General features: G+C 44.0%; 1 protein-coding gene across 6 annotated transcripts in view; it reads right to left on the bottom strand.

Annotated features, from left to right (window-relative positions):
* QKI (QKI, KH domain containing RNA binding) overlaps positions 1–14,131 on the bottom strand; it is a 171,555-nt gene extending 157,424 nt beyond the window's left edge. For 4 of the 6 annotated variants that reach the window (XM_062187017.1, XM_062187018.1, XM_062187020.1 and 1 more), the window contains exon 1: positions 13,931–14,130. In XM_062187017.1, coding sequence (XP_062043001.1) covers positions 13,931–14,072 — 142 coding nt within the window. In that variant the 5' untranslated portion in view covers positions 14,073–14,130. Of the gene's footprint in view, positions 1–13,930 lie in introns of all 6 variants that reach the window. The other 2 variants (XM_062187021.1, XM_062187016.1) reach the window with 2 other exon arrangements.
* Positions 14,132–14,444: the final 313 nt, after the last annotated feature.

Raw genomic sequence — 14,444 nt, 5'->3', positions numbered from 1 at the left:
CCACAATCATGCAATCACCAAAAATGACCTGAAAATGTTCGGATACTCAGTTCTCTACAGTCTAAGAACAAAACAGAAAAAAAGAACTGTGTAAGGGGAAAAGGAAAACACAGATTACTATCAGTTCTATAAAAGTACCACAGGAGATCTCCTCCTTCCTGGCTCTCTACAAAAAAAAAAAAAAAAAACAAAGTAAACTCTTCCCTCATGTATAGAGTTTAATTCAAGTGACTGAAAGGAAAAAAAGTATTTTACAACTGCCTTGGTAGTTTAATTAAAAAAAAAAAAAAAAAAAAGCTCAGCCGGCGCCAAGGCTCACTAGGCTAACCCTCCGCCTGCGGCACCGGCACTCCAGTTCTAGTCCCAGTTGGGGCACCGGATTCTGTCCCAATTGCTCCTCTTCCAGTCCAGCTCTCTGCTGTGGCCCAGGAAGGCAGTGGAGGATGGCCCAGGTGCTTGGGTCCTGCACCCACATGGGAGACCGGGAAGAGGCTCCTGGCTTCGGATCGGCGCAGCACCGGCCACAGCGGCCATTTGGGGGGTGAACCAATGAAGGGAAGACCTTTCTACCTCTCTAACTCTGCCTGTCAAAAAAAAAAAAAGCTCAATATAACTAAAAAATATAATTTCAATGAATTATTAACCAAAACATACACTATAAAGGATCTTAAAAATAAATTATCTCTTCAACAACTGCAAGGTACATTTTAAAGTAAAATATATATTTGCCTAACTAAAAAAACTAACAAGGACCGTTATAATGCTATAAACTATAATAAAGTGAGATAAGATTATCTTTTTACTGCCGATAATTTTTTATTGCAATAATAAAACCAGGATCCCTGAACTTTCTCTTCATACAAGATGTAATAGTAAACTATGACACACATTTTTCTGACTTATATAAACATCAGTTGCCTGACTCAGAATTGCACCGATAATGTAGAAAAGAATACTTTTTTTTTTTTTTTTTTTTTGACAGGCAGAGTGGATAGTGAGAGAGAGACAGAGAGAAAGGTCTTCCTTTTTCCGTTGGTTCACTCCCCAATGGCCGCTGCGGCCAGTGCACCTCGCTGATCCGAAGCCAGGAGCTTCTCCTGGTCTCCCATGCGGGTGCAGGGCCCAAGCACTTGGGCCATCCTGCACTGCCTTCCCAGGCCATAGCAGAGAGCTGGCCTGGAAGAGGGGCAACCGGGACAGAATCCAGCGCCCCGACTGGGACTAGAACTGGTGTGCCGGCGCCGCAGGCAGAGGATTAGCCTAGTGAGCAGGGGTGCCAGCCCTAGAATACCTTTTTGATGTATGTGACTTAGTCCCCCACCAAAACAAACAGAAATCATTCCAACAACTCAGCTGTAAAAGCTGAAACTGTTTCAGAAAATTCAATTTCCTAAATCAGTTATTTTAATATAGTCAACATACCAACATAGGGTCTCTTAAAAAAGACAAATTCTTTAAAGAGAAGTATCTCCATTTATTCAGACCCCACTCCCAAGCACTAAATTCAGCTAACTGCCATTTCCATCATATTCCTGAGCAACTATTCCCCCCCAATTGAAAGAAAAATAATTTCCAATTCTGTCAAAAGGGTTATCTCTAAACTTATTCACTAAATGCTTTTTTTGTGTATGTACTGATATCCCCATCTGCTGGAACACAAGTTCCTTACTATCAAAAATCCTTAAAGACAAAGGTTTGCAGTAGAGATTTTGCAACTACTTAGAAATATAATTTTAGGGCCAGCACTGTGAAATTGTAGGTGGTTCCTGATGATGATGTAATTACTTAAATCATAGTTTAGTGTGGCAAGGAAAAAAACAGGATTATAAAATCTACAGTAATGCTAAAATGTAATTGTAAATATAAAAATCAAATCACCAACTATAACACTGATACTGTGTAGTTCCATCCACAAAAAGCAGCCTGCAAGTCAAGTCATCCTGACCACAAAGAACATGTTCAGCAGCTAAATTCAAGTCTGCTGTTTCAGAGAGCTTGATTCAAGCCCCACCTCCTGTTTCCAATTCAGCTTCCTTGGAGACAGCAGGTAAGGGCCCAAAGGGGGAAATCTGGATTGAGTTCTTGGCTCCTGATCCAGCCCTAGCGTTGTGGCCACGTAGGGAATAAACCAGTGGATGGATGATCTGTTTCTGCCTTTCAAAGAAGACAAAAAAAATTTTTTTAAGATGGGCTGGCATTGACGCCAGGTGGGTGGAGTCCCAGCTACTACATGTCCAACCCAGCTCCCCTGATGATACTTCTGGGAAAGCAGTAGAAGATGGCCCAGGAGTTTGGGCACCTGCCGCCCACATGGAAAATCCTTTTATTCAGAATGATGTCACAGTGAGGGAAAATGCTGACTTTAAAGAGATACACAGAGATGGAATGTCAAAAGGTTGGCTAACGGGTTAAAATAATCAACACAAAAATATAAGTAAAAGTAAAATGAATGATGAATAAAGTGCTCAGAAGGTTTTCACTGCACTTGATAACAGACACAGTCACCAGATCAGTGACACTGGGTCAAACTTTTCCCTCGAGTTAAACTAATTCAAGAATTCCAAAAACTCTCTAAACCAAGAGTTTCAATTCTCGTAACTATCACAGAAGGGGGCCGGCACCGTGGCTCACTTGGTTAATCCTTTAGCCCATCAATCCTATATATTTTGTTAGCTTACCAGAAAGTTCATTATGACACGACCATGTAATACATGTCTTCATTCCAACCAAATCTATACACCTTTCCTGAGCAAGTCTTGCAGTCTCCATCATTTTGCTAACTGCTTACCCTTCCCTTCTCCTAGAACAGGAGTGGGGCACGTCAGGCCCATGGGCCATGTACGATCTGTGAAACCCTTTCCTCTGGCCCTGCCAAGGTAACCACAGACAGGACTGGAAATTCAATAAAACTACAGCAGGTTAATTTTTAAAGTTGATCATTTTCTATGGCATGTGAATGATGTTATAAATAAACAAACAGCTGTTGGCAGAAAAAAGGTTCCCCATCCCTTTATTAGAATTCTATCCAGCTTGCCATTCACTTCATTAAATCCTACCAACCGGCCGGCGCCGTGGCTTAACAGGCTAATCCTCTGCCTTGCGGCGCCGGCACACCGGGTTCTAGTCCCAGTTGGGGCGCCGGATTCTATCCCAGTTGCCCCTCTTCCAGGCCAGCTCTCTGCTATGGCCTGGGAAGGCAGTGGAGGATGGCCCAAGTGCTTGGCCCTGCACCCGCATGGGAGACCAGAAGAAGCACCTGGCTCCTGGCTTCGGATCAGCGAGATGTGCCGGCCACAGCGACCATTGGAGGGTGAACCAACGGCAAAAAACAAACAAACAAACAAAAAAAAAAAACAAAGGAAGACCTTTCTCTCTATCACTATCCACTCTGCCTGTCAAAAAAAAAAAAAAAAATCCTACCAACCTTTAATAGCAACTCAAGCTCCACTTCTCCAAAAACTTTACTAAGTATTTCAGCCACAGTGACCTATTCCAAACTATCACTGTGCTGGTAATCAGTGATTCTTGAGCACAACAGCCAACATCCACAAGGATAAAGCAATTACCTTTCCCCCTTTTTGTTTCTCATTCTCTAGAAGCTACTCTGCTTATGTAATTGTTCATCCTCTCATAACCTTAAAATATTGAGACATTAGATGCTCCTGCTACCCTACAGTATAGGTAGCTATTTTTCATATAGTACTCTTCAGCCCCAGAATGTTTACTTTTGAGGTTGGGAGGGCATTTATAATGGAAGGGCGGAGGTTCAGAGATGCTAGATATCTTGTCCAAGATAAAACCAACTGATTAATTGCAGTCATCATTAAATCAGTTATTTGAGTATACCCAAAGAATTCTTACCACTTCACTACATGGTCTTATTAGCATATTCACAGAAAATACAACTCATTTCTGTTGGCTCATGCATGTACATGTGCATACACACATATGGAGTTAACACCTGAACATCTGTCCTAACAATGTATAATTGCCAATAACGGTGGCAGAAGCAACAAGAGTACAAGATGAAGTGCAGTCAATTTCTTAATAATTTTTGTTTGTCCTGGGTTGGAAATTTTTATTTTTTCTTTAAAAAAATGTATCCACTTACCATGTAAAACAAAAGGAACACAACTTGTACCACACTTAAGTACACTTAAGTTGTTTCAATTTACTTGAAAGACGCACTCATCCACCTTCCACATGCTGGCACTGGTAATAGGGTTGTAATGGTTACACCCAATCCAGGTGTTTGGTTGCTCTTTGATCATCTACCTGACAGATCATTGAGTTGTTCACCTCCTGCTGATCCAAAACTGATGGCAATGTACATTTCTTGAGTTGAAACATTTGGCAATATTAAGCCTCCATATTAAATCTTTCAGAAATGCTGTTTCCTATTGAGTGGATATTTAAAAGTAGTAACAGCAACAAACTGAATTTATTTGCACCACAATATTTAAAGACCTGAGGCTCTATCTTTTGGTTAACAAAAAAGAAGTTTGAGTGAATTAGCTGCCTTTACTTTCTCAGTTGTAGCCTCTCAAAGATTGTTTTTACAATAAAAAATTCATTATTCTAGCTACAAGAATCTGATCAACATCTGCTCAAGTTCAATAACAGAATACCACACTTGCTTTTTCATCTTCATGCTCAAAAGTTGAGGCAACAATAGTTTTCCAGCATACAGAAATATTCTGGGTTTTTGGCCTCCAGTTCCATTTAATGGAGTGATTAGAAGGAAGTACTCGCTCTACTAGCTCTGCTCAAACCTTAGCTTGTAATATACTCAAGTCATAGCCTCTCCAGACCTTAGTCTCTGCACCTGTTGACTCTCAGGTACCTTCTACCTCTGAAATAACATGAAGGATTCTTTAGTGTTACTCCAACTTTCCCTACAAGCAACTGCAATAAAAAAAAATGCTTTGCATTTCAAGATTTTAAAAATTGTGTTCATTTTCCTAATTTTATTATTAGGATGTAATGAATCTGTATTTTTGTTTAGTTTTTCCTATATATTTCAAGTTCTAAAACTAACTTAAAAGCCAAGGACTCCCAGTAATTTGATATCCACCAAGTGATCCTGCCCAGTCTTGACAATATCTAGCTTGCCTCAGAGTCAAAAGCAAGGTATTTACCTACAGCTCAATCTTTTCTTTTCTTTTCTTTTAATTAAAGATTTATTTAGGGGCCAGTGCTGTGGCACAGCAGATTAAAGCCCTGGCCTGAAGTACCAGCATCCCATATGGGTGCCGGTTCTAGTCTCAGCTGCTCCTCTTCCGATCCAGCTCTCTGCTATGGCCTGGGATAGCAGTAAAAGATGGCCCAAGTCCTTGGGCCCCTGCACCCATGTGGGAAACCCGAAAGAAGCTCCTGGCCCCTGGCTTTGGATCGGTGCAGCTCCCACCACTGCGGCCATCTGGGGAGTGAATCAGCGGATGGAAGACCTTTCTCTCTGTCTCCACCTTTCTCTGTAACTCTTTCAAATAAATAAAATAATTATTTAAAAGAAAAGATTTATTTGAAAGACAGAGTTACAGAGAGAGGCACACAGGGAGAGAGGTCTTCCATCCGCTGGTTCACTCCCCAAATGACTGCAATGGACAGAGCTGAGCTGATCAGAAGCCAGGACCCAAGAGCTTCTTCTGGGTCTCCCACACCAAAACAGGGGCCCAAGAACTTGGGCCATCTTTTACTGCCTTCCCAGGCCATAACAGAGAGTTGGATCGTAAGTGGAGCAGCCGGGACTCCCACTGCACCACAGCCCTGGCCCCGCTCAATACCTTTTCAATCCTGGGCCAACTAGATATGAAAGGCCTTCAAAAAGTTCATGGAAAATGCATATTATGAAAACCCTGTATACAGATTTCAAAATCTTTTACACCAAAATAGTCTTATCTTTTATTTACATTCTCCTGATTTTTTTTTTCTTTTTTAAAAAGTTTTATTTATTTGAAAGGCAGAGTTACAGAAACACAGACAGGGCCAAAGCCAAGAGCCAGGAGCTTCTTTCGGGTCTCCCAGGTGGGTGCAGGGGCCCAAGGACTTTGGATTATCTTCCACTGCTTTCCCAGGCACATTAGGAGGGAGCTGGATCAGATGTGGAACAGCCAGGACTCGAACTGGGGCCCATAAGGGATGCCAGCACTGCAGGCAGCAGCTTTACCTGCTGTGCCACTGCGCCAGCCCCTCTCATGAACCTTTTAAAGTACCCTCTATTTCATTATTTCAAAAACATTACTTATCTGGAAATTCACTAGTTCTAATACTCAGATTCCAAGCCAATCACATTCATTGTCTATCTCCCTTTGTAAACACATTTATGTTCACATATATGATCCTGCCTTGGACATGGCCAAAATACGGGACCACTTTACAAACCTAAATAAATTAAATTTTTTTTTCTGGCATTTCAGTATCTCCAAAAAGGCTCAAAGACTTCTCACTGTGACAAATTCTGCCAGTCATAAATAATGTGATTAAAAAGTTGCAGGAAATGCATGCATTTCACCAAATACAGGTTTAGAATTAATAAATGAAGCACCATTATGAACATAAACAAAATGCTTGTTAGCCTTGATAGGTTGGCTCCATTTTCAAACTAGAGCTTCTGCTTCAAGAAACTGAAGAAACAGTAAAAACCTCAAATTCAGTCATTACTTAAAGAATCCCAGTTAAATCACTGATCTTCTGCAAGCTAATATTTTAAAATTCATCACAAACTTTTAAACACTATAACTGCTAAAGCAGATTAGATTTCTTTTAGAAATGAGCTAAGTTGGCCGGCGCCGCGGCTTACTTGGCTAATCCTCCACCTGCGGCGCCGGCACCCCAGGTTCTAGTCCCCATTGTTCCTCTTCCAGTCCAGCTCTCCGCTGTGGCCCGGGAAGGCAGTGGAGGATGGCCCAAGTGCTTGGGCCCTGCACACACATGGGAGACCAGGAAGAAGCGCCTGGCTCCTGGCTTTGGATTGGCGCAGCACCGGCCATAGCGGCCACTTGGGGGGTGAACCAACAGAAAAGGAAGACCTTTCTTTCTGTCTCTAACTCTGCCTGTCAAAAAGGAAAAAAGAAAAAGAAATGAGCTAAGTTGTCTGTTAACTGAAAGTTCTAACTTACCAATCTTCCAAGAAATGACATTGTTCAAATTAGCTTAAAGACACACCTGTATTTTTAAAAATGCGATTTGGGTAAAATGACAAACTGACACATATGATTATACTTAGTTTTCAACAACACTAAAATAATCAAATGGTCCTTTATCTATCCTGAACACACCAAAACATGACTTAGGGACAAAGAATCTTTCCTATTTATTGTGCTTTACATAGAGAAGAGACTTACACAAGAAACTGACAAGAAACAAGGTTTACCTAAAAATTCTGTAAATGACAAAACTCCCAAGGGTGGAGATGAAAGACTAATCCTAGGCCAGCGCCACAGCTCAATAGGCTAATCCTCCGCCCTGCGGCGCCGGCACACCAGGTTCTAGTCCTGGTCCGGGCGCCGGATTCTGTCCCGGTTGCCCCTCTTCCAGGCCAGCTCTCTGCTATGGCCTGGGAAAGCAGTGGAGTATGGCCCAAGTCCTTGGGCCCTGCACCCACATGGGAGACCAGGAGAAACACCTGGCTCCTGCCTTCGGATCAGCGAGATGTGCCGGCCACAGCGGCCATTGGAGGGTGAACCAGCGGCAAAAAGGAAGACCTTTCTCTCTGTCTGTCTCTCACTATCCACTCTGTCAAAAAAAAAAAAGAGACTAATCGTTTTCCTCTGTTAGACTGATATATTTTGGTATAAGGGCTATATACTTAACTGAAGCAATTCTATCTAATTTTCATTAGTGTCAATAGCAGTACAGTAAAATTATGATTACACACCCTGAAGGGAAGTACCACAAATAAAATTACGAGATTTCTAAAAGTCACTTTTAAGAAAAAATAAATGTACCTTTTTTCTCTAAAAGCCCAAAACTACCACCAGTCATTACACAACTCCATGCTGGGGTTGGCATTGTGGCAAAGCAGGGTAAGCCTCAGCCTGTGACACCAGCATCCTATATAGGCACAATTTGCAGTCCCAGCTGCTCCACTTCTAATCCAGTTCTCTGCTAATGGCCCGGGAAAGCAGTGGAGAATGGCCTGCAACCCACATGGGAGACCTGGAAGAAGCTTCTGGCTCCCAATAGTCCAGGCTTTGGCACAGACCAGTCTGGCCACTGGTCATTTGGGGAGTGAACCAACCAATGGAAGAAATGTCTCTCCCTCTTAAATAATTAAGTAAATCTTTAAAAATTAAAGAAAAAAAATTCAAAGTCTGTTAAAAATTAAAAAAAAAAAAAAACACATGCTCTCATCCCATACTGATCACTGATACTGTCAGCACTCCTCACACCTCTGAGAGTGCATGCAGGGCATGGCCGAAGCGGGCACTTCAGCAATTTATCCAAAGAGCAGAACAGATAATGTTATCCCAACATTAAGTATGATGACCAACCACACAGGAAGTATGACTAGCACCCACTGAGGTTACAGTTATAGGACAAATTTCTTAGCACAGTCATACTAACAATGCTAACTGTATTCATTATCAAAAGTTTAATGCTATTTTTGGCTTTCTGAAGTTAAGTGAAAATAATACTGTAAAAATATTACAGGAGGGGTCGGCGCCGTGGCGCAGGTTAATCCTCCGCCTGGGGCACCAGCATCCCATGAGCACCAGTTCGAGTCCCAGCTGCTCCTCTTCCAATCTAGCTCTCTGCTATGGCCTGGGAAAGCAGTACAAGATGGCCCAAGTGCTTGGGCCCCAGCACCTGCGTGGGACACCTGGAAGAAGCCCCTTCCTGGCTTCAGATTAGCCCAGCTTCAGCCATTTCGGCCATTTGGAGAATGAACCAGCAGATGAAAGACCCTTCTCTCTGTCTCTCCCTCTCACGATCTATACTGTACCTCTCAAATAAATAAATAAAAATCTTTATGAAAATTACACAAATAATCAGATAATCTAGCTATCTGGGGTTCCCAAATCAAAATGCCGATTTTTAAAAGCATTCCTTAGAAGTTCTCACTGTGTGAAAGACACATTATTGCTCTCAAAATTCACACTGAACTGTCTTAATGTCAGTAAAGGAAGAATCATTGAAATAATGAAGCCCTGGCAATCATGTAATAAAAAAATTGATACACAATTCTGACTAATATAGGCTCACCCACTCTCCCCATTCCTTGTCCTTAAAATAGGTTCTCAGCTATTTTCACAACGGTCAACAAGCCAATAATATAAAGTGGCTCCTTGGGCTGTCTCTTAAAGTTATCAACAAATAAAATTCACCAACATTAAAGCATTTTCCATCTCTGAGACAGAAGGAAAAGTTTTGCCTATAACTGCACCATCAAACAAACAAATCCAACAAATTCTATTAGTTACATGGAGTCCTCAAGTGAACTAACACCACAGTAACATTCAGTTTCTAAAAAGCTGCCCCTAGGATCACACTTTTAATTTAGTCTCTTACTACCCATCCACCAATCAAAAAACAAAAGAAATAACTTACATTTGTAAGGTTAAAAGGTTAAGAGAGGAGCACTGAGGTCAAAGGTCAGGTATTCTAAAATAACTCACTTTTTCCCCGTTAAGAGTATCTATTTCCCTTGAAAAAGAAAGCCAAAAACCACTTGTTCTTATGGAAAACCCAAGGAGCTCCAGAACAGTGACAGTTGAGGCAGTAGTAACACATATATAACGTGCATGAAGCATTTTAAAGAATCAAATTAACTAATTTTAACTTGGTATTCTCCAACTCATTTAAGTAAAGGTATTCACATGAAATGGAGAAAAGAGAGCTATTTTAAAATAAACTCAATTGTGCTACATATCCTAATATAGACCACACAAGCCAGATAGAGATTTAAAAGGAAGTATCTACCATACACAGGGAAGTTGAGCTTTAAAAAGTGCGAAAGGAAGCTGAATAAATAACCTATGATACAAATGGTCATTTCTATTATCGCCATATATAGCTGGTGACATCTCCTGGGTGAGGAGAAAAAGACAGTAATGGAACTAGGAGCTGATATAAATACTAGCTTCTCATTAAAACTAATTCAAAGGGCTTGTGTACAAAAGCAAAATCTTAGCTCCTAAAGAACAGATTAATTTCTTCACCGTAAGTAAAAATCTGTCATTGATTACTGTCAACATTGCTTCTTCAGACAGAAAGTTAAAACTAAGAAGTCTATACAGCCAGAGTTTTCTCAATACCAAGTCATATAATTTTTAAACTGAAACGTTAGTAAATGAGCAAGGTATCTGGGGGAAAAAAACTGAAAGAAAACTGAGGGTATAATAATGAACGCGTTAAGTAGAGACATTATTAAAGAAAAAATTTAACTAATAAAGCAAGTTCTCAATAAAAATAATTTCCCTCACATTTTTAAGGGAAAGGAAACAAGCAAAGAAACTAAACTGTCAAAAAATTATTTTAAAAAAACCATCAGAAAATTATATTTTTCAAGTCAGTAATTTAGAACGTTTGCTCACTTTTGAGCCACATACATGCTAAGTTTTCTGATATCCATAACAAAGACTTAGATTCTCTTTTCCTCACCATACTATACATTTTTATTTTCAGATCAATTTTAGCCTCCTCTCCACCCAAAAAAATGAAAAGCCGAAATCTGATTGTCGAAAATCTCATTCTCCATTATTCTCCTGCTTTAGAGTTTTAAGTCCAATTTATTTTACTCTTCACTTTCTGGATTGTGAATGAGAAAACTTTATTTTTTAAAAAAGAGTTTGCATTCAACTACTGCTGTTAAGTTTCATTTTCATAACAAAGAAAGCTCTTTAAGAAGAAAACTTTGTGTACTAACTGCTCTTTCCCACGGGTGGTCTCTCAGGGTTCAGATAAAAACAGTTTAAGTCCCACGTTTTATCTGTAATCATCTCTACAATAAAAGATTCTTATGCTTGAAATTATTAAGTTATGTCTTTTATATGACTGGTCCAACCTGGAACACATTCAAACTTTATAAAAATAAAAAAAAAAAAAGTTGAAGAAACATGGCAGGAAAACTGGCAACTCGCCCAAACAAAAACAATTAGAAAAGCTATCTGTGAAGATAGACTAAAGGTTACCTTGACATGTAACAAAATGCCCCTTCTAACACATTCAAGTTTTAAGTAAATAGGAAAACCTAGCATTGTTAACTCCCGAATTTTTACATGGACAAATAAAAATTCTCAAACTGACAGGCAAATTCTTAAAAGCAAATCTGCACATTGCAAAGCACTTTGCAACAAAATTCCTAAATGGTCTCATTTAAAATTTTTAATAATCAAATACCTCTGCTAGTAAAATATCTGAACTCCAATAAACTAATCGATAAAGTAGAATTTACTGCTGTACTTGAAACTAGTTAAGTAATTTTTCAGCCAAACATCATGGACAAAGGAAAAGTAATTCCAATCCACAAACAAAAGTCACGATTAATTTATTTTGGACAACGACAGGCTACAAAGGGCTAAAGTGCAATTTGCCAAATTTCACAGTTAAATCATTCGGCAAGGGAAAAAAAACGTAATGCACTCAAAAAACTGATATTTTTCTTAACTCATATCGAGCTTATAACAAGGCTAACAATTACAGGAAGCAGCTTATTCCATACTAAGGAATAGCCCCTCTTCCTGCAGGTTTGTACTGATCTGATAAAACAATCAAGTTTCCTGGACATCATGCAGTCTGTTTTGAACATCCCCACTACCATACAGCAGCACCCTTTCCACCGAGCAGTCGGAATGGCTAAAACTAGACAGGGAGCTGGAGTAAGCCACATTAAAGGGGAAACAAACAAATCTTTAGAACATCATCAACCTAAACTAGGGATTTTCTACTCTCCAAACTCAAAACAGTTACGATTACCAACCAGAATAAACAAATATTTTAGAGATAATGACGACAGAAATTTCTCGGTTTGAAAGATTAATTACTACTAAAGCCAAAGGTTAGAAATTTAACAGGAATCCAACTCCAAATTATTTAGCGATTTTAGATCAGTGAAAAGGCACAATAGGAAACTTTTTTAGTATTACTCACACTCAAGCTACTTAGCTTTTAAATAGTATACATGAGGTAAAAATATTTCCAATTTTATAATTTCCTAATGCTGTCTGACGGAATTCAACTTTTAAAAACGCAATTTTAATTAACTCAAAATCCTCTCAAGGCCTATTTTCATTTTAACACCTACTACGTAGATTCCTTCTTAACAAATGCATTTAAGAAACACTATCTTTGGAAATTACTACTAACACTACTATAACTTCACCAAAATACTCCAGGGAGAAAATTCAGAAAGTCCTATCCTGGAACCATGATAGTTATGTCAATAATTTTAAACAAAATGCATTCCATACGTGTAAACATTCAGGGACACAGAATTACATAAAATGATAATACGTAATTTAAGTTTCAACTAAATTTAACGCAGGTCAGACTGACTGTATTTTTGCTCCAAACATTTCCTTGGTTAGAAATAAATAATAACTGGCGCCCCTTAGCGCTCACTTTCGGAAATACTCGATTTGAGAGTTCCTGCATTTTTTGTGTGTGTGTGACATTCCAGAAAGTTTTCAGCCTCCCACAATCTTTCAAATGCCAACACAAATAGGAAAGGCAGGGCCCCTTAAAGGGACAGACAGCCGGTTTTCCCGTGCAAGTCGGGGCGAGCAGATCTGCGGCCCCGGCGGCGGCCAGGTCCCGCGCCCGGGCTGCGGGGACCCGGCGCTGCCCGCACGAGCGAGCCGCGACCCGCAGGCGGCACGAGGGCCGCGCTCCTCCGCGCGCGTCCCTCCTCACGCAGACATTTCCGGCCTTTTGTTCCTGACTGACATTCCAGCCCCGGAGCTGCGGGCTCCCGGCCCCCGGCTCTATTTTTAAAATCTCCAAGTTCTTTTGAAAAACCCAAAACCTATTGTTCCTCCCCGGCCCAGCGAACAGCTTTCCGCTTCTTTAAACAGTTCTCCGGGGATGCTCAGCAGAAAACACACTCCTCGCTACGGCATTCCCGGACTTGGTGCGGTCCCACGGGTTCCGCGGGGCGGCCGAGCCCCCCGCCGCGCCGCACGGCCGGCCGGCGTCCACCTGCTCGCGGAGCTCCGGGCCCCGCAAACTTTTGCCCGGCTGCTCCTCGGCCCTGCCCGGCGCCCCGACTCCCCCCGGCCGAGGCGGCGGCGGCGGCGCGGGCGGCCGGGCCCGGCTCCGGACTCCGCTCCCATCTGTCATCGCGGGACTTGGCGCTCCACCCCCCAAAAGTGCAGTCGAACTCCCTAACAGTTCTCGCTTCCCCCAAACAAAAGGACGAGGAGCGCTCCCGCTGTCATTCGGTCCGCTGCCCCCCCCCCCCGCACTCACACGGCCACCCCAACTCCAGACGCACAGGAACCCCGCGCGGCTCGCCCGCTCGCGGAGCCCACCCAAGCCTCCCGCGGCCGGGGTGCGCCCCGCGGGTGTGCACGGGGCGCCGGGAGGCCGAGCGGGCGGGCCGGGGACACGCGTGTCCGCCCGGCTGGCGGCGCGGCCCGGGCTGCCTCTCGGGGAGGGTCGGGGAGGCCCCCGGGCCTACGCAGCCCCACTCCGCTTTTCGGAAACGGGACCACCGAAGCCACAGGAGCCGGCGGGGGTCGCCGGAGCCTCTCCCAGCGCTCAAACTCGCGCGCCGCCGGCGGCGGGGGGGAGCGGAGTCCCGGCCCAGCGGGGGGCGTCCTGCCCGGCGGGTCCGCCGGGCCCGGCCCGGCCCGGCCCGGTCCTCCTTTGTGCGCCTTCCCCGGCTTCCCGTCCCCCGGGCGCGCGGTCCCGCCCGGCCGTGACCTTCCCGCCCTCGCCACCATCCCGAGCCGGGAGAGGGTCGCCCGCCGGGGCCGGGGCGGCGGCTCACCTTCGTCCAGCAGCCGCTCGAGGTGGTTGAAGATCCCGCAGAAGTTGGGCAGGCTGCTCATGAGCTTCTTATCGTTCATCAGCTGCATCAGGTAATCTGGGGTGGGCTTCGGCTTCTCCTTCGTTTCCATTTCCCCAACCATATTCCAGGCTCCGCAGCTCACTCCGCCCGCCGCCGCCGCCGCCGCCGCCGCCGCCGGAGAGGAGGGAGGGGCGGGGGCGAGCCCCGGCCGCCGGCCGCTCGGGACTCGGCGTCCCGCTCCGCGCCGGCTCCCGCTCCGGCTCCCGCGCCGAGCCCCGGGGCGGCCGGCCCCGCGCGCTCGCCCGCCCCCCGCAGGCACTTTCCGCCCGGCCGCCGCCGCCGCCGCCCGGCTCGGCGCGTCCCTCACGAGGCCGGCGGGCGGGAGGCGGGTCTCGGCGGGCCGAGTGCGGACGCGGAGCAGCCGGGCCGCCGCCGCTCGCTCGTCCGCGGGGCCGGTCGCGCCCGCTCAGCGCCGCCGCCGCTGTGCCGCGGG

Source organism: Lepus europaeus, chromosome 3, assembly GCF_033115175.1.
Source record: "Lepus europaeus isolate LE1 chromosome 3, mLepTim1.pri, whole genome shotgun sequence".
NCBI classification, from domain to species: domain Eukaryota; kingdom Metazoa; phylum Chordata; class Mammalia; order Lagomorpha; family Leporidae; genus Lepus; species Lepus europaeus.
Note: the sequence above shows the minus strand (reverse complement) of the source record. Positions and strands in the feature narration are given on the sequence as shown.